Source organism: Lynx canadensis, chromosome F1 (genome assembly GCF_007474595.2).
Source record: "Lynx canadensis isolate LIC74 chromosome F1, mLynCan4.pri.v2, whole genome shotgun sequence".
Classification (NCBI taxonomy): Eukaryota; Metazoa; Chordata; class Mammalia; order Carnivora; family Felidae; genus Lynx; species Lynx canadensis.
In genome coordinates this window covers 20,745,836-20,771,635 of record NC_044319.2, presented here as the reverse complement: position 1 = coordinate 20,771,635, position 25,800 = coordinate 20,745,836, and the positions used below count along the sequence as shown (strand labels likewise).

General features: G+C 39.7%; 1 protein-coding gene and 1 non-coding gene across 4 annotated transcripts in view; both read right to left on the bottom strand.

The window, feature by feature from the left end:
* Nucleotides 1-25,800, bottom strand: part of SOAT1 (sterol O-acyltransferase 1) — an 84,059-nt gene that overhangs the window by 26,892 nt on the left and 31,367 nt on the right. For 2 of the 3 annotated variants that reach the window (XM_030302329.2, XM_030302330.2), the window contains one exon: nt 13,045-13,103. In XM_030302329.2, coding sequence (XP_030158189.1) covers nt 13,045-13,103 — 59 coding nt within the window. Of the gene's footprint in view, nt 1-9,926; nt 10,067-13,044; nt 13,104-25,800 lie in introns of those variants that run through there. The other variant, XM_030302331.2, reaches the window with a different exon arrangement.
* Nucleotides 2,012-2,114, bottom strand: LOC115505735. Its single transcript, XR_003966103.1, has one exon. It is a non-coding gene; the product is annotated as a U6 spliceosomal RNA (small nuclear RNA).

The following is a 25,800-nucleotide window of genomic DNA, read 5'->3' as shown; positions in this document are numbered from 1 at the left end:
TCTTTCAAACTGAGACAGGGAAACTAAAGGGATCCCATGAAATACTGCTTTTCTGTTCCTTTTCCTACTTCTATTCTTGCTAGGACTCATACCGCTGCCTTACATACACCTTACAGATCAGATAATGTAAGTCCTCCCTATAAAGGTCAAGGAGTTAGTGATTTCTTTGGAGTCTTGCAGCACAAGAGATAACACCTAAAAGTGACCAGGTGGGGTGGTCATGACGGATTTTCCAAGACCCCTGGGCTCCAGGGCATAGGTGACTTAGAAAGGACACCTAAATGTGTGTCTTTGTTCCGAATGCCTGAGAAGACATGTCACCAGACCACAATCCTCAATAAAAAACCTGGACTCCAAGGAAAGACAAGTCTCACTCCTCTTTCCAAGTTTCCCAGACACTCCTTTATCTTCACTCTTGGTGTTCAATAAACTCTGTTCTCACTTCCTCTCAGTGGGTGTTGGATTTCCATCTTGCACAAAGCCAAGGACCCTCCTGGCTGGTGCTGTGGGACACCCCCTCTCTCTGGGTCCTCAGACCCAGTCCATCTGCATCAAAACTGCTCCCGCAATTCCCAAATGCCTTTTGGGTCCTGAGCAGTGAGATTACACTAAAATCCCAGCTGCCGCAAGACAGCAGACAGAGATGGAAAATACAAGATATACACATATAAACAATACACAGTGGACCACCTAAGTGTCACCTGAGCAACATACAGGATTATCAGCAAAGAAAGCAAGTAGGAGATGACTGGAAGTGTCTTTTTTGAACTGGGAGCTGAGCTGAAACCTCAAAAATAAAATAAAATAAAATAAAAAAAGGAAAAGTGCCAGAAGGAGACGATGTGATGAAATGGAGAGAGACAGGAAAGTATGAGCCAAAACAGCAGAAGTGAACCACACAGGCTGCTTTTAAGAACAAAATATTATTAAGGACCTATGTTCCCTGGAAGAAAGAATAAAAAGCTTTATAGAATTATTTTTTCATATGAAGGTTACCTCCTAGTATTTTATTTTAGTTCTTTTGCCTGTTCCATTTCAATTATATGTCCATCCTCATATTTTGAAATTTTTCAATAGAATGCTTCCCCAACAAACAAAACCAAACCAAAAAAAAAGTGGCAAACAAAAAAGGTGCGTTCTCATTTAATCTCTAGAGTTGGACTGATTAATAAAGATTTTTTTTTCCAGCTCGTATGAAAATGTTGTCCCATGCAGTTCCAGGCACTAGAGATACAATGAACAAAACCAAGTCCCTATCTTCATGGAGCTTAAAATTCCAACGAGGGTAGACAGGACATAACAGAATGCAGGCCAGGTGTTTGGGAAAGAAATAATGCAAAGGTACTGGGGACGGTGGGGGGGGGGGGGGGGAGGGGAAGGTGTTTTTCACAGAGGTCAAGGAAATTTCGCCTCGAAGATAAGTAGTACACTGGAGAAGATGTGAAGGAGGTAAGAGGACAAGTTAGTGAGTATCTGTGGGAAAAGTATCAGGAAGAAAAAAGGATCATTGCAAAAAACCCTGAGGCGGGAACACCCTGAGCTAATGTGAGAAATATTAAGGAAGCAGGATGTCACAGCTGAAGAGGAGTGATAAGAGTTGAGGTCAGAAAGAAGGAGGGGTGGGGCTGGCTCAGATGGTCGAGCACGTGACTCTTGATCTCAGGGTCATGAGTTCAAGCCCAACGGAGGACGCAGAGCCTACCTGAAACAAGAAAAGGAGGAGAGGGAGGCAGGACGAGGGGCTACCCAGCATAAGGTCTTAACACTCTGCTCCCTATTCAAATCAGACCACTGACATTTTGCTCAGCATTAAAAAAAGAAACCTGCGGGGCGCCTGGGAGGCTCAATCGGTTACAGTTCCGGTTACAGTTCCTTACAGTTCCGTGCTGGATTCTTGATTTCAGCTCAGGTTCTCAGGGTTCTCGTGGTTCGTGGGAATGAGCCCCAGGCCGGGCTCTGCAAGGACTTTCCTTAGAGAGTCAAACCTGCAGCAGGGTATGCAGACGCCTGCTACAATGTGGCTGTTCACTGAGTCCGCAGGTCATCCTTGCGCAGGGGCCATGCTGACGTCCTCATCGTGCCAATTTTAGTATATGTGCTGCCAAAGCGAGCACACGGGCTGTCCATTTAAATTCAGGATGCTGTGCGGCCCTTGCTAGAACAGCTCCTTTGTTTAAGTAGGCTCTACACCCAATGCGGGGCTTGAACTCACAACCGTTGAGATCAAGAGGTGCATGCTCAAACAAAATAAATAAACTTCGAAAAAAAATAAATAAATAAACTTAAAAAGTCAGGCGGGGGGCACCTGGGTGCCTCAGTGAGTTAAGCATCCAACTCTTGGTTTCAGCTCAGTTCATGATCTCACAGTTCATGGATGAGTTCGAGCCTCACTAGTGAGGAGCCTGCTTGGGATTCTCTCTCCCTCTCTCCCTCAAATATAAATAAACTTTAAAAAAAAATTAAAGAAAAAAAAAAAAAGCCTGGAATCTTGAAATGTGGCAAAGGGAGTCAAGCTGTTCCTTTTAGCTAGGATTCCTCATATTCTGGGACCAGTCCCCTTCCCAATTAAGTACTGGCTTAAGTAGACTGGAAGCAAGAAAAAAAAAATCATAATGTTACATAAATGTCAGTAAGAATCATTAAAATCAGGTCCTAACCCACCCAACTCAAGGTGAATAGGGTACAGAGCCAGCTTCTTTTGTCACAAGCTCTTGGCCTTACACACTACACCCCCCCAGACAAGCCTTTGCCTTACACTCCAAAGAACTTGCAGCCTCTGGTCCTGTAGTGAGCAAAGTACAATCTCCCAACCCTCACCCTCTTCATCAACTGTACCCTCTTCTTTTCCCCTTCCTTCTATCCCTTTTTTCTCCATACTCCAAAACTCCTACCTTTTCTTCTTTTCCAGTCGCTCCACAAATAAGAGCGTCCCCTTGCTCTCCCAACCCGCTATCCAATCCCCAGAACCAAACCCAGTTGGAGGACAAAGAGCACCTTACTCAGCACCTAGGGTGATAAACAAGACAGACACAGCCCTGCTCTCGCTGAGCTCACCGTCCAAAGAGGAACGACATAAATTATTAATGGTGCAGGGAATACCACAAAGTGGCATTGAGAGTGACGAGAAACAGAGAAGAGACAAGGTAAAAGAATTAAATCAGTCATCCCAATAGCGTGAGGGCCAGTAGAAGGTGGTGACAGATGTCAAGCCTCCTTGTAACTTGCTTTCACAATCCCCTCCCCCCCACATATGACCTCAACCGCTCATACCCTGGACAGGACAGAACACTTCTTGGGGATGCTGAGCTAAAAAGGTACCTTTTTTTTTTTTTTTTTTTAATGTTTATTTATTTTTGAGAGACAGTGAGCACGCGAGCGGGGGAGGGCAGAGAGAGAGGGAGACACAGAATCCAAAACAGGCTCCAGGCTCTGAGCTGTCAGCACAAAGCCCAGCGCGGGGCTCGAACACGTGAGCCGTGAGATCATGACCTGAGCCGAAGTCGAGTGCTTAACCGACTAAGCCACCCAGGCGCCCCCAAAAGGTACTATTTTAATATGATTAACTTATGTCTCCTTTTCCTGAGGTAGAATTTATATGCAGGTAGGAAAAAGATATCTTTAGTGTTGAGTAATAAAATAGAAAAATACAAGCTTTCAGCTAGGCAGACCTGGGTTCAAATTCTACCTCCACCATTTGAGTGTGGCCTCAGGCAAGCTATTTCACTTTTACCACAGTTACTCATGTGCAAAACTCAGACAAAAAACATCTAACTTGCTAAACTGTGGTGTGAAAAAAAAAAAAAAAGTCCCAAAACAAAAGCCCCTGCAAAAAATGCCCAGCACAGGATCTGACATAGTTATCATCACCCTACAGACAGACATCTCCTGCTCCAACCCAGTCAGAGCTAACCAGTGAAGGAAAAACAAACAGACAAACAAAACCAATGTAAAATAAAAATCGTGCTGTAATGATTTATCATTTTTTATTTAAATTCCAATTAGCTCACATACAGGGTAATATTCGTTTTAGGTATACAATATAGTGTTTCAGCGTTACCCGGTGCTCGGCACATCAAGCGCCCTCCTTAATTCCCCGTGGCCTATTTACACCGACCCCACCCCCCCCTCCCCTCTGGTAACCATCAGTTTGTTCCCTAAGGTTGAGTCCATTTCTTGGTTGGCCTCTCCCTCTCTCTTTTTCTCCCCCTTGGCTCATTTGTTTTGCTTCTAAAATTCCACATGAGTGCAACGTCTCTCTGACTTCTTTCACTTTTACTCTGACTTTTACTTGGCATCATACCCTCTAGCCGTATCCACGTCATTGCACTGTAACTATTAAAAGGTTCAAATCTACCACATTCCTATACACAGCACCGTATCCACAAGATGCCTAATATTCATTACTTAATGCCCAGATTTGTCCTTTTTCTGAGGAATCAAAGTTAACAGAAGCTGGGGCCACCCAGACACAAGGAAGAACTCTGTTGTGGACACGGAGTTTCCTCAGCCTCCTCATTTCATGGATCCAAATACTGATGAAAATAGTGACTGCTTGTTACTGTCACTCCCCTTATAAGAGCAAACATAGAAAAATACAGTACAAACAGTGCTCCACTTCTGCCTTTGGAGTTCTTCCAGAACATGAGACTGTCACTAATTACAGAACTTCACAATGTGATCACTAGAAATCTGAATAGCTGGTATCAGCAACCTGAAAGGGAGGTTGGGGTGTTACAGGCTTCCTAACTTGCTTATGTTCTCAATTTCATCTCTATTAATATTAATTTCACCCAGCCCATGGCCCATGATTGTCCCAGCACGATGACAGACAGACGGAAGGACGACCAAAGGAAGGAGGCAGGCAGTTAATGAGAAACTAGAAAAGCAGCGTGCTTAACCTATTTAAACAGAATCACTGTATTTTAAGAGCCCCAAGAAACTTCATTTTTTAAAAATGATTTTTGAGTGTAGTTCACACACGATTTTACATTAGTTTCAGGTGGTACAACACAGTGACTCGACAACTCTATACGTGATGCTGTGCCCACAAAGGCAGCTACTATCTGTCACCATACAACACTTTTACAATATACCATTGACTATATTCCCTAACCTGTGCCTTTGATTCCCATGACTTCCTCATTCCATTAACTGAAGCCCGTATCTCCCACTCCCTTTCATCCATTTTGCCCATCCCCCCACCAGACCCCCTCTGAAAGAAACCTCATTTTTAAAAATAAGCAGCTGAACTGGACAACCTCTAAGATTCTAAGAATGGGGAACAACCATCATGAAGCAAAGATCCTATGGTCCACTTAGTGAAGGCGCGCATGCGCGATCAGAGATGAGGCTGAAGAAGCAAAGGGGCCAGACTGTGACAGACCTTCAGGCCATTATAAGAATTGTTCGTTTTATCATAAAGGCAACAGGAAACCAATGATGTTTTGTTTTGTTTTGTTTTTAATGTCTATATATTTTGAGAGTGCATGTGGGGGGGGGGGGGGGGGGGGAGAGAGAGAAGAGGAGAGAGAATCCCAAGCAGGATCTGGGCTCAGCACCGAGCTGGACGGGCAGGGCTCAATCTCACAACCGTGAGATCATGACCCGAGCAGAAATCAAGCCTTGGGCGCTTAACCAGGTGACCCACAATAAGGTTTTAAACACGTTTTATAAGCATGTTCCGATTTGCATTTTAGAGAGATAATTCTTCTAAAAAGCCTTCCAAGTACAGGTTACCCTGAACTGAGTTTTAAAACGAGACAAGAGCAGGGTCATTTATGGATAGATAAAATCACCCCTTCAAAGGCACAGAGGCATGGAAAAAATAAAAAAGTAAACAGAGAAAGAAATACAAAGTACAAATACATACTGAGGACGGTGTGTAAAAAATTACACCCTGACTCCAAGGTCACATTGCTAGTCCGTGAACTTATGTCTCTGACTCAATGCCCGGCTTTGCACAGAGAACTTTTAACCTCACAGTGACATGGCACCAGAAACCTGACCTTTCTGAACAAAACAGATAAGACAATAGAATAGGTAATATAATGTTTGGGTCTTAAACTAAATTAACTCCTCAAGAGAGGTTTCTCCTAACAGTTCACACTAAAGCTACTGTACCTTATTCGTTTCCTTCATAGCACTTAGTATCATCTAACATTATATACATTTCTATTTTTTGGTGTCTTAATGTCTGCCTCCCCCGCCTGACTTTAAACAGTATGTCTTCTTGTTAACCACTGTACATCTAGCTCTCAGCAAAGCAACTTGCAAGACTGTTTACATGTTAAGTGTATTTCCAAACAGCTTTGGAAACCAACCCCTAGCACTGAAACTCCTACTCATACCACTGCTGACTACTCAATGTCTATTACAAAGCAGAAAGTACTTGTCTAGAAGAATTCCCTCACCCTGATTTCTTACTAAAAGCTATGAAGGAAAAGGGACTAAAAATCACTACTGTTGCTATTGTTAGTAATGGCTGTGACTTAATGTCTGTGATACTGTGTTAGGGACCTTTATATATTAGTCTTAAAACAATCTTCGTAAAATCGGCAACATAATTCCTACTTTACACAGGAGAGATCTAAGCTCGAACAAATCAAGTAACGTGACTTGCCCAAGGTCACAGACCTTGTAAACTAGAGAACCAGGATTAGAACCCCCAGTCTAGATGACCTTAGACATCATATGACATTATATCACTTTCTACCATACTGGAGCTAAAATATTTTCTTTATGATTAGCACCATAAACCAAAAAAGCAAAAACCTAAAAAAAGGGAACAATGTACATGTAGCCTGAAAATAGTAGGTAATTTAATAAATTAGTCCTATCACAAAATTTCATGAATTTTGCATTTCATTTCAACACACTAACGTAAAAGCGGTTTACAGTCATAGTGTATTATAATAAATTCCTCCTCCATATTTAAAAAGAAACACTTGTTTGCGAGTTAAGTCTTGAGTGTAACTACTGCATAATCCTTAAAACAAGAAGCCAAAGGTTCAAGATAACCCAGTGGCTAATGAAATTAGAGCTCTAAATTATAATCCCTTTTATTTAAAATAAAATTCATCCTGAGCTGTCTCCCAACTTAAGTCAGACCATGATATTCCTGATATCTTATTTTTATCAATCTAAACTGAGGTGAAACACATTTATCTTCATCTGCTTAAGCAGCTCCCTCATCTTATCCAAATGATGTATTTTGCTATTTCTCATCATCTTTACCAACTTCCTAAGCCATTGTTAAACGCTAGAAAACCAGAAAGTGTCATAGTTAACCAATGATACATTCATACAAATGACTATCATGAAATCATTTTATATCACATTGTCAAAGAACATTTTAACACACAAAAAAAACCCACAAAATGTTTAAAAATATATAACTGAACATATAAATTGTTGCTTATTTTGCCGATGTATCTATGATGTACATGCCTACATGTGTCTACACTGTCTGCATGGATCTGTGTGTATGATGGAAGAAATAAAACAAAATATTGGGGGGTAGAGCAGAACCAGAATGTTCGGTGATATGCAGAACATTACCATCTGACTAGTTTCGATGATTTGGATTCTCACTAATGTAAAATAAGGAGTAACTACCACCTGTAAGGTTTTCAATAAAGCTCTAAAATTATGTAACTTCTTGCCACAAATAGCAACTTACACTGACACCACTTTATAGCTTTCAAAGAGCATTTTTAAAGTATCTGATTCAGTTGTTGTTCCTCTGTTAACCTATTCTATACAGAGCGTTCTGAGCCAGCATGAGGACAGAAAACATGACTTCTTCAGAATCCCAGCACCTAACATATTGCCTGACAAAAGAACCGACTAGTTGGTAATTCAAGGAGCTAGATAGATTACTGAACATTCCCTGAGAGGGCAATATAACAGGCACCTATCTGCATTTTATAACTGACGAAATCCTAAGAACAATAAACTGATTTTCCCAAGGTTCATCAAAGGAGACTAGAGACTGACACATCTACGCATTTAGGCAAAATGAGAAAGGGAAATATCAGAAAGCTACAGTCACACAGCCAAACGATTTGACCAGAAGGTCAAGGGAAGGAAAGTAGAATGGACAGTTGTAATAGAGGCTGTTAGGTGTCAACCTACTTTTCTTCCTAACTCGATGGTGCTCCATGAAACTTAGATGAAACGGCTGGAATCATTTGGACAACAAAAAAGAGGATCACAGCCTACAATGGTACAGCACAGAGGTAGAAGGGACCAGGGTCCTGGAGGGACACAGAGTCACCATAACCGTCCTAGACTTCCCACCTCTAGATCATTTACATGAGAGGGCAATACACATCTATCTTGTTTAAGCCACAATTATTTGTGTTTCTCTTGTGTTTATCTTGTGTGAGCACAACCTAACCTCAAAGTATACAATAATCAAAGAATTTCTAGGCCGAAAAGACTCAGACTTACTTACGTCTCCAGCAGTCTTGCCAATATATCAAATAGACTGGCACTCTCCAAAAACTTTTTTGGAAGAGGTTACTTGGATGAGCAATAAACCATGAAAGGAAGTCCTCATTTGCAGACATGCCATCCCAGCCTTACTCATGACAGTTTGCTCATTTATAATAGTTAGGCAATAGCATAAGGTATTGATGTGTAAAATAGTAATGGAAATGCTACAACAGAAGGAAATGAAATATGTTGCAATATGTGTTTTTAAGAAATAGAAACAGGAAGTAATTTTTCATCCCCTCACATGAGACCTAGCATTCCCTCTACAAAGCTGTCTACATTAATAAAAGCTCCACGATAATCAACGGCATCAAGGCACTCCCTTTTTAACTCTTCTCATCCTCTTTTCTCTGGAAACTGTCCTCAAGGGTAAAGACAGGAACTGAGTGTCTAGGCCAGGGCTGTACCATACGGCCCTGCCCTTCTGGCCAAAATCCCAATTCTTTCTCTCAAAGATCTACAACTCTGAGCTTAAAAAGAGGGACAAAAACCTTATTAACTGAAAAATTCAGAAATATCTGAACTCTTGCTACTAAAGCCCTTTTCCATTTTCAAAAGCTGAAGTGTTCAACTTCTAGGATTCCCAGAGATACATTAATATCTTTCAAATGTATTTTCTTTTCCTTAAATAAGCCAAAGTAGGTTTCTTTTACTTGCAACCAAAGAAATAATTTGATAGTTTCACTAACACAATGTTAAAACGAAGCTAATTTATTAACATAAGTTGGTTGGGACTTCATCACTTGAATTTCTCTTGGACTAGTCCAAGCACTTTTAAGTCTGATTACAACACAATTCTGAGCATTTCAAAAGGTCACGACTCGGGGTTACACAATGTTGTATGATCCCACCAGCACCGGATTTTTTTTTTTTTTTTTTTTTTTTTTTTTATTAAGTACTTAAAACTTTCTGATGACAGCACTTGGACCTAGATGTGACCTTAAGAGATTCAATCAGTTCAACCACTAGTTTCATCATCTCTTGTTCCTCTTCCCTTCAGACTGAAGAGCTTGCTCAGTACTTGACAACCCTTTGCACACCTTTCTTTAACATGAGCTCTTCCATCTTTCAGAGAGCTCTTTGTCGGTCATATTTAGCAAATGAGCATACAGTACACCCAGTTAAATGTGAACTTGACACAAAGGACTTTTTTGGCCTAATTATGTCTCAAATATTGCATGATGACTAAAAAACTATTTTTTGTTTATCTGGAATAAACAAACAACAAATAAATGTAAGCCTACTGTACTTTATCTGACAACTCCAGTTCTGCGGAGCGGAAAGAGTTGCCCCATAAAATCTACAGACTACCCATTCCCTTCACACCACAAAAACAGTGAATTAGGAACAAAAGTTTAAGTGAGAGACACAATGACACAGACTATTGGAGCTGAAGGGGGCCCTGGAGGTAGCTAGCCCCATGTCCTCACCTTAAAGATTAGGGGAAGATGGTCCAATGTAGTTGAGTGACCAAATGGGTTAGAGCAGGACTCCAAATTACAAATAACTACAAAGATTCTTGATTTTCATTTGTTTTAAAAATTATTTCTAAAAACCCAAAAGAGAAAAGAAGTCAATTTTATGGCTCCAAACAATATTCACATATCTGTCACCTCAATGGTCATTTCACATTAGTAAATATGAAGTCACAAAACAAAACAACAAAATATAAGCAGTTAAGAAATCGCTCTTGTAAGTGGGGTAATTTAATGAAATTATGTACGTAAAACGTAAAACACCTAGTACAAGCTGTGGCCCATAACAAGACATCTAAATGTAGTTCCCTTCTCCTCCCTGCCTATTTAGTCAGTAATACTAAAGTATCACAATAGTTTCCTATCTTTTGTCTCCAAACTCTATACATCATCTTCAACTTCAGATCAGCACTGCATTCCTAATACATCTCCCTCAAAAGCATTCCAATTAATAAACAATGCAAGATGTTCTATCTCTTTAGATATCAAATTGCCAATAAAAACATTCCTAAGTCAAATCACCAAAAGTTCACCAAAAGAATTTTAGTGATTTCATTTAGAAAGCACTGTGTAATAAAGGCAGAGTATAGACTCAGGGTACACACTAGGTGTAAAGTATAAAGTATAAAGGAGGGAGGGCATCGTTTCAAGCTGGTACTTAGAAAACTGTGGAAGCGGCAAAAGGAACTACAACTTCAAGGACAGACAGTATTCTGACTGGTGAAACAGGAAGTTAAAGAAAGTTTCAAGTGGAAGGAGCTTTCCAAACAGGGCATGAAGGCAGAGAAGCAAATGCTTTACAATCTAGCTCTACAATTTTGCAACTGTATTTTTCCTTCTATCGTGCCCCAACAGGGGCGCAGATGCTGATCAAGTGTCATTTCTGATAGACGGCGTGAGCCTCTTACCTCCACACTTGTGCTCGAGCTACGTCCTCCCCAACAACAGGGAGCGAATCTTGCTCTACTAGGTCGTCACCCGCACTTGTACAACACGGAGTAATAAATACTAGATTAACCAATATCCACCTTCCCTTTCCCCTCAGTTTCTTTTCCATTCTTTCATTCATTTCTTTCTCTCCTTCGGATCCTCCTAACTGACCAAACTAAAAACGTAATACTTTTATTCACTGATTAATATGTAAAGCGGATAAGTAGGATATTCTCTTCATAACAAAGCTTGCAACTTAAATCCTTGAAACCTCCCCCCTCTGCCCACCATGTGGCTTTCCCCTGACCTCTGCTTCCCACTCCATACTCCCTCCCTTTCCTCTTTGGATTTGAGATTCTGCATTCAAAAAGAATTCCTCTCCCACTTCAGATTTTTTTTTTAAATAAACAGTAACGACAGCCGGTTCACTTATTTGAAAATTTCCCTCACAAACAGAACAGATAAGGGCTTTGTGTTCTTGCTGGGCGGTGGAGAAGGAACAAGAGGAACAGAAGGGGAATTACAAAAGTAACAGAACATAAACCCAGGTGTGTCCAGCCAGTCTAGAGGAATAAGGGTCAGAAATACTCTAGCCTGCCACAAAAACAAATTTTCTTTTATCACTATATTTGCAAGAATAAGCCCTTAAAAACAGCACATGCGCCCTTAAAGATTTTTCTTTTGGTAGCCAAAATTATAAATTATCCCTTAGATAAGTGAAGGTTACCTAATAATCAACTCTTTAAACAGTCACTCACAATGGAACAAATTATTAAATGGAAAAGACATGCACCAGAAATGATCTTGATCACTGCAGTCGTGAAGGCTTATACAGGTAACCCAATAAAATCAGAAAAAATAAATAAAAACTTAACACACTGTTACCTCGAAGTCTAGACTCACGGTTTCAAGCATAGTAAATACACCACTGAATACTACTTTATAAAAATACAATGAGGCAGGGGCGCCTGGGTGGCTGAGTCAGTTAAGTGCCCGACTTAGGCTCAGGTCATGATCTCACAGATCGTGAATTTGAGCCCTGTGTTGGGCTGTGCCAACAGCTGAGAGCCTAAACCCTGCTTTGGATTCTCCCTCTCTCTCTCTGCACCCCCACTCGCTCGCTCGGTCTCTCAAAAAATGAGTAAACAAACAAACAAAAAATACAGTGAGTCATTACACTGTAGAAATCACAAATACACTGAACGGATGAGTGGGGGTAGAGAGAGGTCTGTTAATGTTAAGCAAATAGGTACTTGTACTAAAACTTCCAGTGCCAGCATCATCCCTGGACTGAAAAAGTGCTGTACTTCCAAAAGATTAGACAAAAGGAAAAGCTTTCTGTCCCGGACTAGAGAACAACTGGAAAACAAGCACTTATAATTACAAGACACTAATACCAAAGCGGACATAAATAATCTTGCACATAGTGTTTCATGAAATATGATTACAAAAATATCTAAATTTAAATTATTGTATATAAAGGCACATACGCACACTAAATTAATAAATAAAAACAGGCCTATTTCATCATTAATGGATGTGTACACACTCAAGGTGACCCAATAAGGTTTGGAAGTGATCTTCTCATTGGAAAAAAGACTGCCTTGGATTTGAAGTCACATTACATTTAGGCACACACAGTATTAGTTCAGAGTAAAAAAAAAAAAAAAAAAAATCTTCTTTGTCTTCTAGCATTTCCTGAGGGCACCGCTGAATTCTGAATTGTAGAACAGTCTGCCTCACTTGAAATGGCTCCATGTTGTTTTTGACTTGGTATTTCTTCTTTATCCCTAACAAGGAATCTTACTGGGGACTTATTTACTATGAACCACAATAGATCCTTTCATAAAGTACCTGCACAGACATTCACACATTCAACTATATCGTGGTTCACAAAAATCAAGTTCTGCTGGCAAAAGCCACGAAGTGAGAGTGATGGACAGGATGGAAGAGAAAAAAGCAATCTGGTTTTTAAATGTAGGATGCAAAGTGGCAGACCTTATCTTCCTGTTCCACAGCAGGATAGTGTCAACTGATAAGAAAGGTAAATTAATCCTTAAGCAAGTGAGCATTAAAAACTTTAGGAAACAGAGCTCCCTACCCTACCTCTACACTCTTGTTTCTAAAACATGGAGCTACTTACCTCTGCCTCTGCTGTCAACCGTAGCTTCTTTGCCATCAACTGTTTTATGTCAATCCTACCTAAAGAAAGAAAAAAAGGTAACTTTTAAGTTGATGGATACAGCTAACCAGCACAATTTCTTTTCTTTTCTTTTTTTCAAAGTTTATTTATTCATTTTGGGAAGGGGAGGCAGGGAGAGGGAGAACCCCAAGCAGACCGCATACTGTCAGTGCAGAGCCCAACACAGGGCTCAAACTCTCGAACCATGAAATCATGACCTGGGCCAAAGTGAGACTCTTAACTGACTGAGCCTCCCAGGTGCCCCTAACCAGCACTATTTAAATCATGAATTGAAAATCAAGAAGAGGATGACTATGTAAATTACGGTAAAACCACAAAACATGACAACTCTTAAAAAATGAAGCATGGGCACTATCAGCAGAAGGAAATTTATACATAATTTATACATAAGAAGACAGGTGCCTGAGTGGCTTAGTCAGGTGAGCATCCAACTCTTGATTTCAGCTCAGGTCATGATCCCAGGGTCATGGGATCGAGCCCTGCATCAGGATCTGCACTGACAGTGGAGCCTGCTTAAGAGTCTCCCTCTCTCCCTCTCCCTCTCTCTCTCTGGACCTGGGTGACTTAGTCAGTTAAGTGTCCGACTTCAGCTGAGGTCATGATCTTGTAGTTTGAGTTCTAGCCCCGCATCAGGCTGTGTGCTGACAGCTCAGAGCCTGGAGCCTGCTTCGGATTCTGTGTCTCCCTCTCTCTCTCTGCCCCTCCCCCACTCATGCTCTGTCTCTTTCTCTCTCTCTCTCTCTCTCTCTCTCTCTCTCTCTCAAAAATAAACATTAAGGGGCACCTGGGTGGCTCAGTCGGTTAAGCGTCCGACTTCGACTCAGGTTACAATCTCGCGGTCCGTGAGTTCGAGCCCCGCATCGGGCTCTGGGCCGATGGCCCGGAGCCTGGAGCCTGCTTCCGATTCTGTGTCTCCCTCTCTCTCTGCCCCTCCCCCGTTCATGCTCTGTCTCTCTCTGTCTCAAAAATAAATAAACGTTAAAAAAAATTTTTTTTAAGTAAAAAAAAAATAAACATTAAAAAAAATTTTTTTAAAGGTTCTCTCTCTCCCTCTGCCCCTCCCTCGTGTTTCTCAAAAAAAAAAAAAAAGGTTAAAGGAAAAAAAACTACTGTATGTACATACAACGTTCACAACATTAATCATATGATGCTATAAGATCCAATACTGACAGTATGAGAAATTAGACTCTGTGAATGGATCTTGCAACTGTAACTACTAAAATGCACAAGCTACCATAGAAAAATTAGATACATTGGACTTCATCAAAAATTTTTAAATTTTTTTTGCTGCAAAGGACAACATGAGAAAAGCAGAAAGACAACACACAAAATAAGACAAAAAAAATCTGCAAATCTGATCAGGAACTCGTATGTATAGAGCACTCTAAAGTATATATATTGGGGCACCTGGGTGGCTCATTCGGTTAAGTGCCGACTCGTTATTTCAGCTTAGGCCATGATCTCATGGGTTCGTGAGATTGAGCCCCACGTCAGACTGTGCTGACAGTGCAAAGCCTGCTTCAGATTCTCTCTCACCCTCTCTCTCTGCCCTCTCCTACTTGCTCGCTCTCTCTCAAAAATAAACATTTAAAAAAATAAAATATATAAAGAACTCTTACAACTCAATAATAAAAAGACAAGTGATCCAATTTAAACATGGGCAAAGTATCTGAACAAACATTGCTCCCTGAAAGATACACAAATAGCCAACATCACATGAAAAGATGCTCCACATCACTGGCCACCAAGGAAATGCAAATCAAAACATGAAGAAATACCACTTCATACCCACCAGGGGGCTATAATCAAAAATAGCAAGTGCTGGCCATTGTATACCATAAGCTTATACAATGTTAATGCATCAGTTTTATCTCAATAATGCTGGTGGGGAAAAAAGAGCTGTACATGCAGGAAATTCTGAGAACAGTATTACTTAAGGACTGGATGTGACAGCTCTTCTATGATACAATTAGAGAAGTGTCTATAAACACCTATAACAGGGCGCCTGGGTGGCTCGGTAGGTTAAACGTCCAAACTCTTGGTCTCAGCTCAGGTCACAATCTGATGCCCAGCCAAAAACTGGTATATGAATGTTTACAGAAGCATTATTTATATTAACAGAAAGTGAAACAACTCAAATATCCATTAACTGATTAACAGAATGTGGTCGAGCCACAGAATGGGATATCACCCAGCAATAACAGGAGAAACACTCATACACACTTCAATATGGATGAAACTTGAAAACATGCTGAATGAAAGTCAGTCACAAAAGATTTACACGTTGTAGGACTCCATTACATGAAATCCAGCATAGACAATTCTACAGAGACAGAAGGTTTGTGGTTGTCCAGGGGTCAGGGGCAGGAGGGTGAGGAATAGGGAATGCCTGCATAATGCGCACACGGTTGTTTTGGGTTTTTTTTTTTGGGGGGGGGGGGGAGAAAATAATCTAAAATTCATTTCATTCTAATCTCCTTATTCTGAAAGATTCCTTTCTGTATATTAAGTCGCATTAATGTAGCTCCCTAATGTTTAATTTAACTGAGGTTATTAGTCTATTATTAATCTAACCGGAGCACCTTCTTCATGATTTTCAAGAAAAGTTGATTTTCAAGGTCTTAAAATACTGGTTTTTTATGAGAACCTGTTGTTCTTTATGACTCCCATACCCACAGTACATTGTGATTTATGACCGTCATGGACTCAAAGACAGTTCCTTAACTTCACAGTGAATCACAGTACTACTGTAATTTAAGCAAGCAGGTGGACTGTCTGCTCTTTTATTCTTTCTATTTTATTTTAAAGTTCATTTATTTGAGAAAGAGACATTGTGAGCAGGGGAGGGGCAGAGAGAGAGGGAGAGGATGAGAATCCCAAGCAGGCTCCGTCCTACTAGCTACAGAGCCCAAAGTGGGGCTCAAACTCACAACCTCATGAGATCGTGACCTGAGATGAAAACCAAGAGTCACTCACTTAACCGCCTGAGCCACCCAGGCGCCCTGTTACTAAAATAAGGGTAGTAATAATGTCTGCCCTTTTAATAAAATAAGGGTAGAGTTCATTTTGAATGAAATTCATGAGTCTGTCTTTACACACAGTATCTTGCATAATAGCTTAGCCAAGTTTTAGCTTTTGATATCTTTATTAAACATTTAAGTTTTCTTGGTAAAATTTCTAACTTGTATCCTTCCTATCTACAGAAAGAAAATAAATTTAAATAAAAAAAAAATTAAGTTTTTCTTTGGCAAAAGATTCACAGCTTAAAGCAACACTTTTAACATAACTTGAAAAATTAAATGTCAATGCAGAAGCTAATGTCTACTCTATTGAACTTGGTGCCCATTAACAGTTGCATATACTGCTCATTTTGCTTACTAAAATAATGTTATTGGAACCTCTTGTTAATGTTAGATTTTCCTTTGAGTTAGAGTTTTACTGAAATTCACTTAAGTTCAACATAGACTTAGTGATCTTGAAATGGTACCTTTTTCATTTTTGTATTTTTTTTCAAAGCATACCTTCAGATATTATAGTATCTTCTTCCAGAAAAGGAATTTTATAATCTGATACTAAATGCTATTTCATCTTTTTTAAAATTTTTTAATGTTTATTAATATTTTTTGAGACAGACAGAAAGAGACAGAGCGAGACAGAGCATGAGTGGGGAGACGCAGAGAAAGAAGGAGACACAGAATCTGAAACAGGCTCCAGGCTCTGAGCTGTCAGCACAGAGCCCGACACGGGGCTCGAACTCACAAACCATGAGATCATGACCTGAGCCAAAGTCGGACACTCAACGGACAGAGCCACCCAGGAGCTCCTATTTTGTCTTTTTAATTGAAATGTCAAGGTGTCTACTCTACCATAGGAACCAATAATATCAAACATCATCATGTGTAGAGATTTTCCACACAAATAAATGGATAGAACAGAACAGAATGCGAGCTGAAACATAGGAAGACCACCACTTCTCTTTGCTGTCTTTGTAAAAACCTATAATGTAACTTTGTATCATTTTAGTAGTATCTTTTAATGAGAATTTACATTTTCTTATCTATTTTCCTTGGCAAAATTTACCTGAGTATTTTTGTTTCAGAATCAACAATTGCTACTGTATATTCTACTTAAAAGAAGGAGTGAAGGGCATTCTAAGTTATAAGTAATTTCCCAGAAATACTTACTTTGCAGGTTAAAAAAGAAAACCGCAGGCCAAAAATGGGAGTCACATATGCCAGGCCAAGTCATTAGGTTAGGAACCTAACCTAATTAAAGTTTCTACCACTTCCTGAAATGCAGTTTTACCCAATCAGGAATTCTCTGGTCAGTATCAATGAGGTCATCAGTCACATGGCCTTCTACATCCCACCCCCTCCCAAAGGAAGAGAAGGTAATCCACCCAATAAGACTCCTGCCCTTTCTTTTACTAATCGTCCTGCCCAGTTTCTGCCTATAAAATCTTTCCAGTTTGTACCGCTCCTCTGAGCTCCCCCCTACTTGCCTGATGGGTTGATGTCCGATTCATGAATCAATTAATAAAGCCAATTAGATCCTCAAATTCACCCAGTTGAATTTTTGTTCTTTAACACCAGAATGAATGTTGGGGGCAAATTTGGGCTAATTTTTTTTTTCTTTAATGTTTATTTTTGAGAGAGAGCGTGCATGGGGCTGAGAGAGAGAGGGAGACACAGAATCTGAAGCAGGCTCCAGACTCCGAGCTGTCAGCACAGAGCCCAAAACAGGGCTCGAACCCACGAACCATGAGACTGTGACCTGAGCCGATGCTTAACTGACTGAGCCACCCAGGCACCCCATATTTGGGCTAATTTAAATTTAATAACTCTCTCTCCCTATTCTAAAAGTAATCTTCATTACAGGAAATTAAAATCCCAAATGCTCTCTCCCAAAAGAGCTCTAACAAAACTACCCTATGTCCTATAGTGTTCAAGTAACTAATATTAGTACTTTGGTAGATACCATTTGTCCTTCTACTTTGGCAAATATACATACTATAAAAGTGGACTCATGCATAGTTTTGGAACTTGCTTTTTTCACTTAATATATTGTGAATATCTTTCCATGTCACTACATATGCCTCTATCATTTTTATTTGCCTATTATTCTGTTTTTATGGCTGAAACTTACTATATTTAATCCCCCATTGGAAATTTAGATTATTTATACCCTTTTACAATACTTCACTTGGAAAAAAGGCATGGAGAATGAGAAGGTCCAAAATGCACCCCATCAAAGGTCTATAATGGGAGACAAAAAAATAAGTAATAATGGCTGAGAACTTTCCAGAATTGTGGAAGGAGACCAATCCTCAAATGAAATAAGGTCAAAGAATCCCAAGCAGGATAAATAAAAATCTACACTTAGATAGAGACTCCAGAATTGGACCCACAAAAGTATGGCCAACTAATCTTTGACAAAGCAGGAAAGAATATCCAATGGAAAAAAGTCTCTTTAGCAAATGGTGCTGGGAGAACTGGACAGCAACATGCAGAAGAATGAAACTAGACCACTTTCTTACACCATGCACAAAAATAAACTCAAAATGGATGAAAGACCTGAATGTGAGACAGGAAACCATCAAAACCCTAGAGGAGAAAGCAGGAAAAGACCTCTCTGACCTCAGCCGCAGCAATTTCTTACTTGACATATCCCCAAAGGCAAGGGAATTAAAAGCAAAAATGAGCTATTGGGATTTCATCAAGATAAAAAGCTTCTGCACTGCAAAGGAAATAATCAACAAAACTAAAAGGCAACCGATGGAATGGGAAAAGATATTTGCAAATGACATATCCGATAAAGTGCCAGTATCCAAAATCTATGAAGAGCTCACCCAACTCCACACCTGAAAAACAAATAATCCAGGGAAGAAATGGGCAGAAGACATGAATAGACACTTCTCTAAAGAAGACATCCAGATGGCCAACAGGCACATGAAAAGATGCTCAACGTCACTCCTCATCAGGGAAATACAAATCAAAACCACACTGAGATATCACCTCACGCCAGTCAGAATGGCTAAAATGAACAAATCAGGAGATTACAGATGCTGGAGAGGATGTGGGGAAACGGGAACCCTCTTGCACTGTTGGTGGGAATGCAAATTGGTGCAGCCACTCTGGAAAACAGTGTGGAGGTTCCTCAGAAAATTAAAAATAGATCTACCCTATGACCCAACAATAGCACTGCTAGGAATTTACCCAAGGGACACAGGAGTGCTGATGCATAGGGGCACTTGTACCCCAATGTTTATAGCAGCACTCTCAACAATAGCCAAATTACGGAAGGAGCCTAAATGTCCATCAGCTGACGAATGGATAAAGAAATTATGGTTTATATATACAATGGAATACTACGTGGCAATGAGAAAGAATGAAATCTGGCCCTTTGTAGCAATGTGGATGGAACTGGAGAGTATTATGCTAAGTGAAACAAGTCAAGCAGAGAAAGATAGATACCATATGTTTTCACTCTTATGTGGATCCTGAGAAAGTTAACAAAAACCATGGGTGAGAGGAAGGGGAAAAAAAAAGTTAGAGAGGGAAGGAGGCAAACCATAAGAGACTCTTAAAAAATGAAAAAAAACTGAGCATTGATGGGGGGGTGGGAGGGAAGGGAAAGTGGGTGATGGGCACTGAGGAGGGCACCTGTTGGGATGAGCACTGGGTGTTGTATGGAAACCAACGTGACAACAAATTTCATATTAAAAAAATAATAAAATAAAATAAAATAAATTACATGCTCAAAAAAAAAAAAAAAGATATATCCTAGTGAAACTGTAACACACGGGTTTATTTTAAAAAACACCTCTCAAAAGCAGCCAGAAAGCAAGTACCACCTATGAAAGAATTGCAGTTATGCCTGACTTACCAATGCCAACAACAGAAGCCACCAGACAGTGGATCAGTATCTTCAACCTTTGACAGTGGTGGAGTTTGTAACTGGGAAGGAGGCTAGAGATCATGTCATGAAGAGCCTGGGTGTATTTTAACAAGGGCTATGAGGAAACTAAGAATTTTAAGCAGGAAAATAACTGATTTGATATGGGAAAGTCCACTCTGGCAGAATGAAAAGGACCACAGAAGAGAGAAATGCAATAAATTCAGACAAGAAATGAGGTCATAAACCAAAACAAATGGCAATGAGGGTAGGTAGGAGAAGATAAATTTTGAAGATAGTCACAAACTTTAACTAAATAGGCAAGAAATATGACTAAGACAAATATTAACTTGATTTTTCTGTCAATTATAACACCTTTTTTATTTAGTTCTCTACCATCTACGATCGGACCATGGTTTCATAAATAATCTATTTCATAAATAAATGAATACTGAAGCTTCTTCCCTTCAACTAATTCAATTACCATGGGGGAATGGGGAGAGAATCATTGTAAAAGATTAATTCTCACTACCTGTACATCACTTCCAAAAGGCATCTGTTTATCCATAAATAACATAACCACCATTACAAACTGGTTTTGACTAGTTGGGAACTGGAAAATAGGGAGTATTTTTGCTCACAGCTAGACTAGCCTCTGAAAGCCTCCCTCAATGACATTAAAGCTACACAGTGGAAGAAAAATATATTAAAAAGCCAATTCTATTCATGTTCCTTCACCTTAAAATTAACTTCACACATATTCAAAAGATTTACTTTCTTACTACCAAAAAATTAAAAGTCAAAAAAGCCAGAAGAATAATGCCCTTAAAGCTAACATGCAATGATTTCTTAAAAATTTTTTAACATTTTTTATTTATTTTTGAGAGAGACAAAGTACAAATGGCGGACACGCAGAGAGAGGGAGACACAGAATCCACAAGCAGGCTCCAGGCTCTGAGCTGTCAGCACAGAGCCCAACACGGGGGCTCAAACTCACGAACTATGAGATCATGACCTGAGCCGAAGTCAGATGTTTAACTGAGCCACCCAGGTGCCCTTCTAACATGCAATGATTTAAAGTACAGACTTCCAACCATATAACTCAACTCAAGGTTTCTAGGTTTCTAAAACATTGATCATGCAATTTCTGTAAGATCTTCCTAGGTCTACTGATATCACTAACTTGTAACATTAATATCCTTGAAAACTGATCATTAACTGATAACATCTAATTAACAGACCCAAGGATAAATCCCTTAAAAAAAAACAACAACAAACAAACTACTCTACATTTTGTTTTCTCCTAGCACTCTCATCTCCAACAAATAAACCAGGTTTGCAACATTTACCTTTGTGAACACTACTTAACCCTTGTGAAGTCTATATTTATTTAATGGGAATATTTAAAATTTATTCCCTGAAATATCAAAAATCTTATTTTAACCAGTTGTGATGAAGAACTTTCTAAAATTATCACATGCCACCTTATCATATACCACCTTAAAAAAAAAACCCAACTGTATCCTACATACTTTTTATGTCTAGTAAAAGCGATCATTTATTGTACTATGCTATCAATACCTACAGTAAAACTGAAATGAGAGCAATCAGGACTACACCAAACAACTCCAAGGAGCTGTGCTTTTCGATGGGGCGGTCTCTTCATGGCTTTGTGTCAAATCCGCTTCCTCTAACAATCCTATGTTTACACTGCTATGCCAAGTCCATTGCCAAGGTTACCCAGAAGGAAAAGACACATAACCAAGCTCGTTAAATAGGTAACTCATTTATTCATTCAATTATATATTCAACTCATTAAGTAAAAACCCAGTGAGTACCCAATATATAAAGGGTAGTACACATATATCCTAAACCCTTCCTTTAGAATCTCAGGAGAAATGTGCGAATGTAGATAATTTCAACATACAGATGACTGTGGGGTGGAGCGAGCTTTTGCAGAGGAAGTCAATATTTGAGCTGAGTCCCAGATGATAAAGAAAAATCATAGTGAACAGGTGCTAGACAGATTATTATAGAGGAAAGAGTGAGCATAAAGACTTATAAAAACTTGGGTTTTTTGGGACTTGAACCTGGGTCAAATGTCTCTCTGGGTGCCATGCTTGCTTTGCTTTATAAAACTGATTTTAATAAGCTTTTTGCCTAAGGGTAGCTTTTTATCTACTTACTTGCTAAATGACCAACTTTCCAGATGAGTGCTGTCCAACAGAAATATAACGTGAACCACATACGTAACTTTAACTTTTCTAGGAGCCACAACAGGTATAAGTGAGTCCTTGAAATGTGGTATTTTATAATTACAGTGTTATCTCAATTCAGACCAGTCACATTTCCAGTGCTAAACTAGACGATACTGAAATGTAGGTCTACTAGCTCCCATACTGAACAGCATGGTTCTTTTTCAAGTTTATTTGTTTTGAGAGAGACAGAGCAAGAGGGGCAGAAAGAGAGAATCTCAAGCAGGCTCTGTGCTGTTCCTACAAGGAACCCCACAAACCGTGAGATCATGACCTAAGCCAAAATCCAGAGTCAAGACACTTAACCTAATGAGCCACTCAGGTGTCCCATGAACGGTGTAGCTCTAAATGAGGGGTCAGCACATCTTTTTCTGCAATGGGCCAGAGAGCAAGTATTTCAGGCTTTGCGGGCCATATGGTCCATTCACTCCACACACAAACATGGCTGTGTTTGCCAACTCCTGTTCTAGATGGCTAATTTACTGTAAATCTGGCTGACAAAACTGATAGGTATGTACATGACTTTTTGTTAAGTTAACCTAACTATGGCAAATGCTGTTGGCTGCTTCCCCAATAAGGGCATGTGTTTCATTCCCTTTGCCAGACTGATTTAAGACTGGGCATGAGTATCTGTCAGAGCAAGGACAGCATAAAAATGACTCACTCAAGCTAGTTTACTGAGAGGAGTTCAAAGAGGGCCCTTTTATACATGTGCGGGCAGAGTTTAAGAAAAGCAACAAAGGATAGTGTGGAATTCTAGGGCTAGTAACAAATACCAGGGAAGCTATCCTTAGGCTTCAAAGGGCAAAGGAGGGAAATGGTTAAGGAAACCCAAAGAGAATTTCTAACAGAACTATCAGACAGGAGTGATGGTTACCCAGACGGAGGAAAGTAACTTTAGATAAAGGGAAAACTTTATAACGAAAGTTATAAACACACTCACCTTACTCTCTCTGTCCTTGGATCTGTCAGTTCCCTCCCCATCAGCCGGACCCCAACCCCCATGACCAAACTCTACCAGAAACCATAGGGCATGGGAACCTATGGATACAGTCCAGTAAGATCAGCCTCCTAGGACACAAAATAGGGTAGAAAAGTGTAGAGAGACAAAAGGAAGATATCCAGCATAACCTGTAATCTAATTAAGGCCAATGAGACATAAGAAGTCTGCTGGGGAATTTCTAGTTAAGTTTCATTGCTCTAAAGAGAAACCTAGGGAAATCGTTTCTCTTCTTCTGACAGAGACTGTTTTGTTTTTTAGTTTGCTTTACCAGTTTTCTTACCCACCCTGGAGTTACTAATCCTCTGTCATTATTTCCACTCTTCTCTCCTCAATGCCACCAATTTCCTGGACCCACCACGCCATACTCCAAACCCAGATACTGTCTATCTGCTCTCTCCGATTCCAAATGGTCATGCACTACAGAGAGTATTAAGAAAATGGGCCCGCTCCAAACTGGTGCTGTCAAGTCCTAACCAGCCCCGCAAAAGAATAATGAAATCTTTTCTTGACCTCTTGATGAATTTAACAGCCCTCACAACCATAGCTCTCAACATTTTCTACCTTCCTCAAGTCCAGCCATACCAAGCAACCTCCAGTTGATCCCTTGGGTACAAAGTCCTTAAATGTTTTCTCTTTCTTACTTTTCACAATCTTCAACCCTCTTCTCCATTGTTCCCATGTCAGAGGACGGCAAAGGCCATCTCTTTTTCAATAGTAACTCTTCAAACTATTGCCTTGATCATTCCATATCCTTAGAGAGACTGTTCAAATTGCTCTCAACACAGTAAATCATTTATATTGTCCACATTTACATTCAGAGCCAACCTACTCCCTAAAAATTGTTTCTGAAATTATGATATGGATGTCCCCAGTGGTACACAAAATTAAATCTGGGGTTTTACCAACATTCGTCAAGTGTTACATATTTATTTAATGTGTGTGTGTGTGTGTGTGTGTGTGTGTGTAAGTAGGTTCAACACAGGGCTGAGAGCAAGACCTGTGCTGAGATCAAGAGTCAGTTGGTTAACCAACTGAGCCACCCAGACACCACATTAAACAATATATATTCTTTACAGCCCTGTATGATAAGCAAGATGGTTATTTTATTTTTAAAATAAGATTCAAAGCAATTAAATATCTGGCCCACAGTCACATGGCCTGGCCAGTAAGTAACTAAGCCCGAATGAATACCTGTCTTCTAACCCCTAGTCATGCAACAAGCAGCACAAAAAATAAAATTTAACTTTAAAAAAAAAAAAAAGAAATCAAGGCCTACTTATAGTGACTACATTAAAAGTAGAGTTTTAAGCAATAAGCAATGACTAAACCATTTTTTCAAGTTGTAATTCTTTTAAAAACATTTTCTTGGGGCGCCTGGGTGGCGCAGTCGGTTAGGCGTCCGACTTCAGCCAGGTCACGATCTCGCGGTCCGTGAGTTCGAGCCCCGCGTCGGGCTCTGGGCTGATGGCTCGGAGCCTGGGGCCTGTTTCCGATTCTGTGTCTCCCTCTCTCTCTGCCCCTCCCCCGTTCATGCTCTGTCTCTCTCTGTCCCAAAAATAAATAAAAAACGTTGAAAAAAAAAAAACATTTTCTTTGCCTCCTTGCGGCAAGTGCAGAATTAGCTAACAGACAGGCACTGACTAGCAGGGTTTTATTGCCTAGAGAAATTCAACTCATTTTAAAATCCCAATCATGGGGCTCCTGGCTGATTCAGTCAGAAGAACGTGCCACTCTTGATCTGAGGGTCATGGGTCCAAGCCCCACATGGGGTGTAGAGATTACTCAAATAAATAAAACTTTAAAAATTAAAATAAATTAGGGGCACCTGGGTGGCTCAGTCAGTTAAGCTTATCTGACTCTTAGTTTTTGCTCAGGTCATGATCTCACGGTTTCCTGGGTTTGAGCCCCATATCAGGTTCCATGCTTGGGATTCTCTCTCCCTCTCTATCTGCCCCTCCCTTGCTCACACTGTCTCTCTCTCTCAAAATAAAAAAATAAACAAAAAGTAAATAATTAAAAATTAAATTAAAAAATAAAATAAAATCCTGATTATTTTCTAAAAAAAACTCTCACTGACCATGACTTAGAAGATCTTCATCGCAGCTTCACTTCCTTCTCCACAGAGACAGAAGTAATCTAAGAGTCACTTTAAGTCCATAGGATGGCTGTGGTGAGCATCCCTTGAGAGAATCAATCATTTATCAATCTTAAAAGCAAAAGGGGAGATAAGATAGTATAATCCACCTATCACCTGCTACTGCTCTATTGACCTCAAAAATCTTCTAGAACTACCAATAATTACAGGTCTGTACTAACTGCACAGAAATGGAATATGAACTAGAAATGAGGATCGGTATATATTCATATAGAAAAGGCGATTTAATAGATAATGTTGAAAAACCTGACTAGCCATTTTGGAAAACTACACAGATCCCTCATTCAAAATAAATTTCAGGTGGATAAAATATTTAAATAAATTATAAAACCTAAAGAGTAATTATTGCAAAAAATTTCATATGTTTTCCTTTTTCATCTTGGAAAATC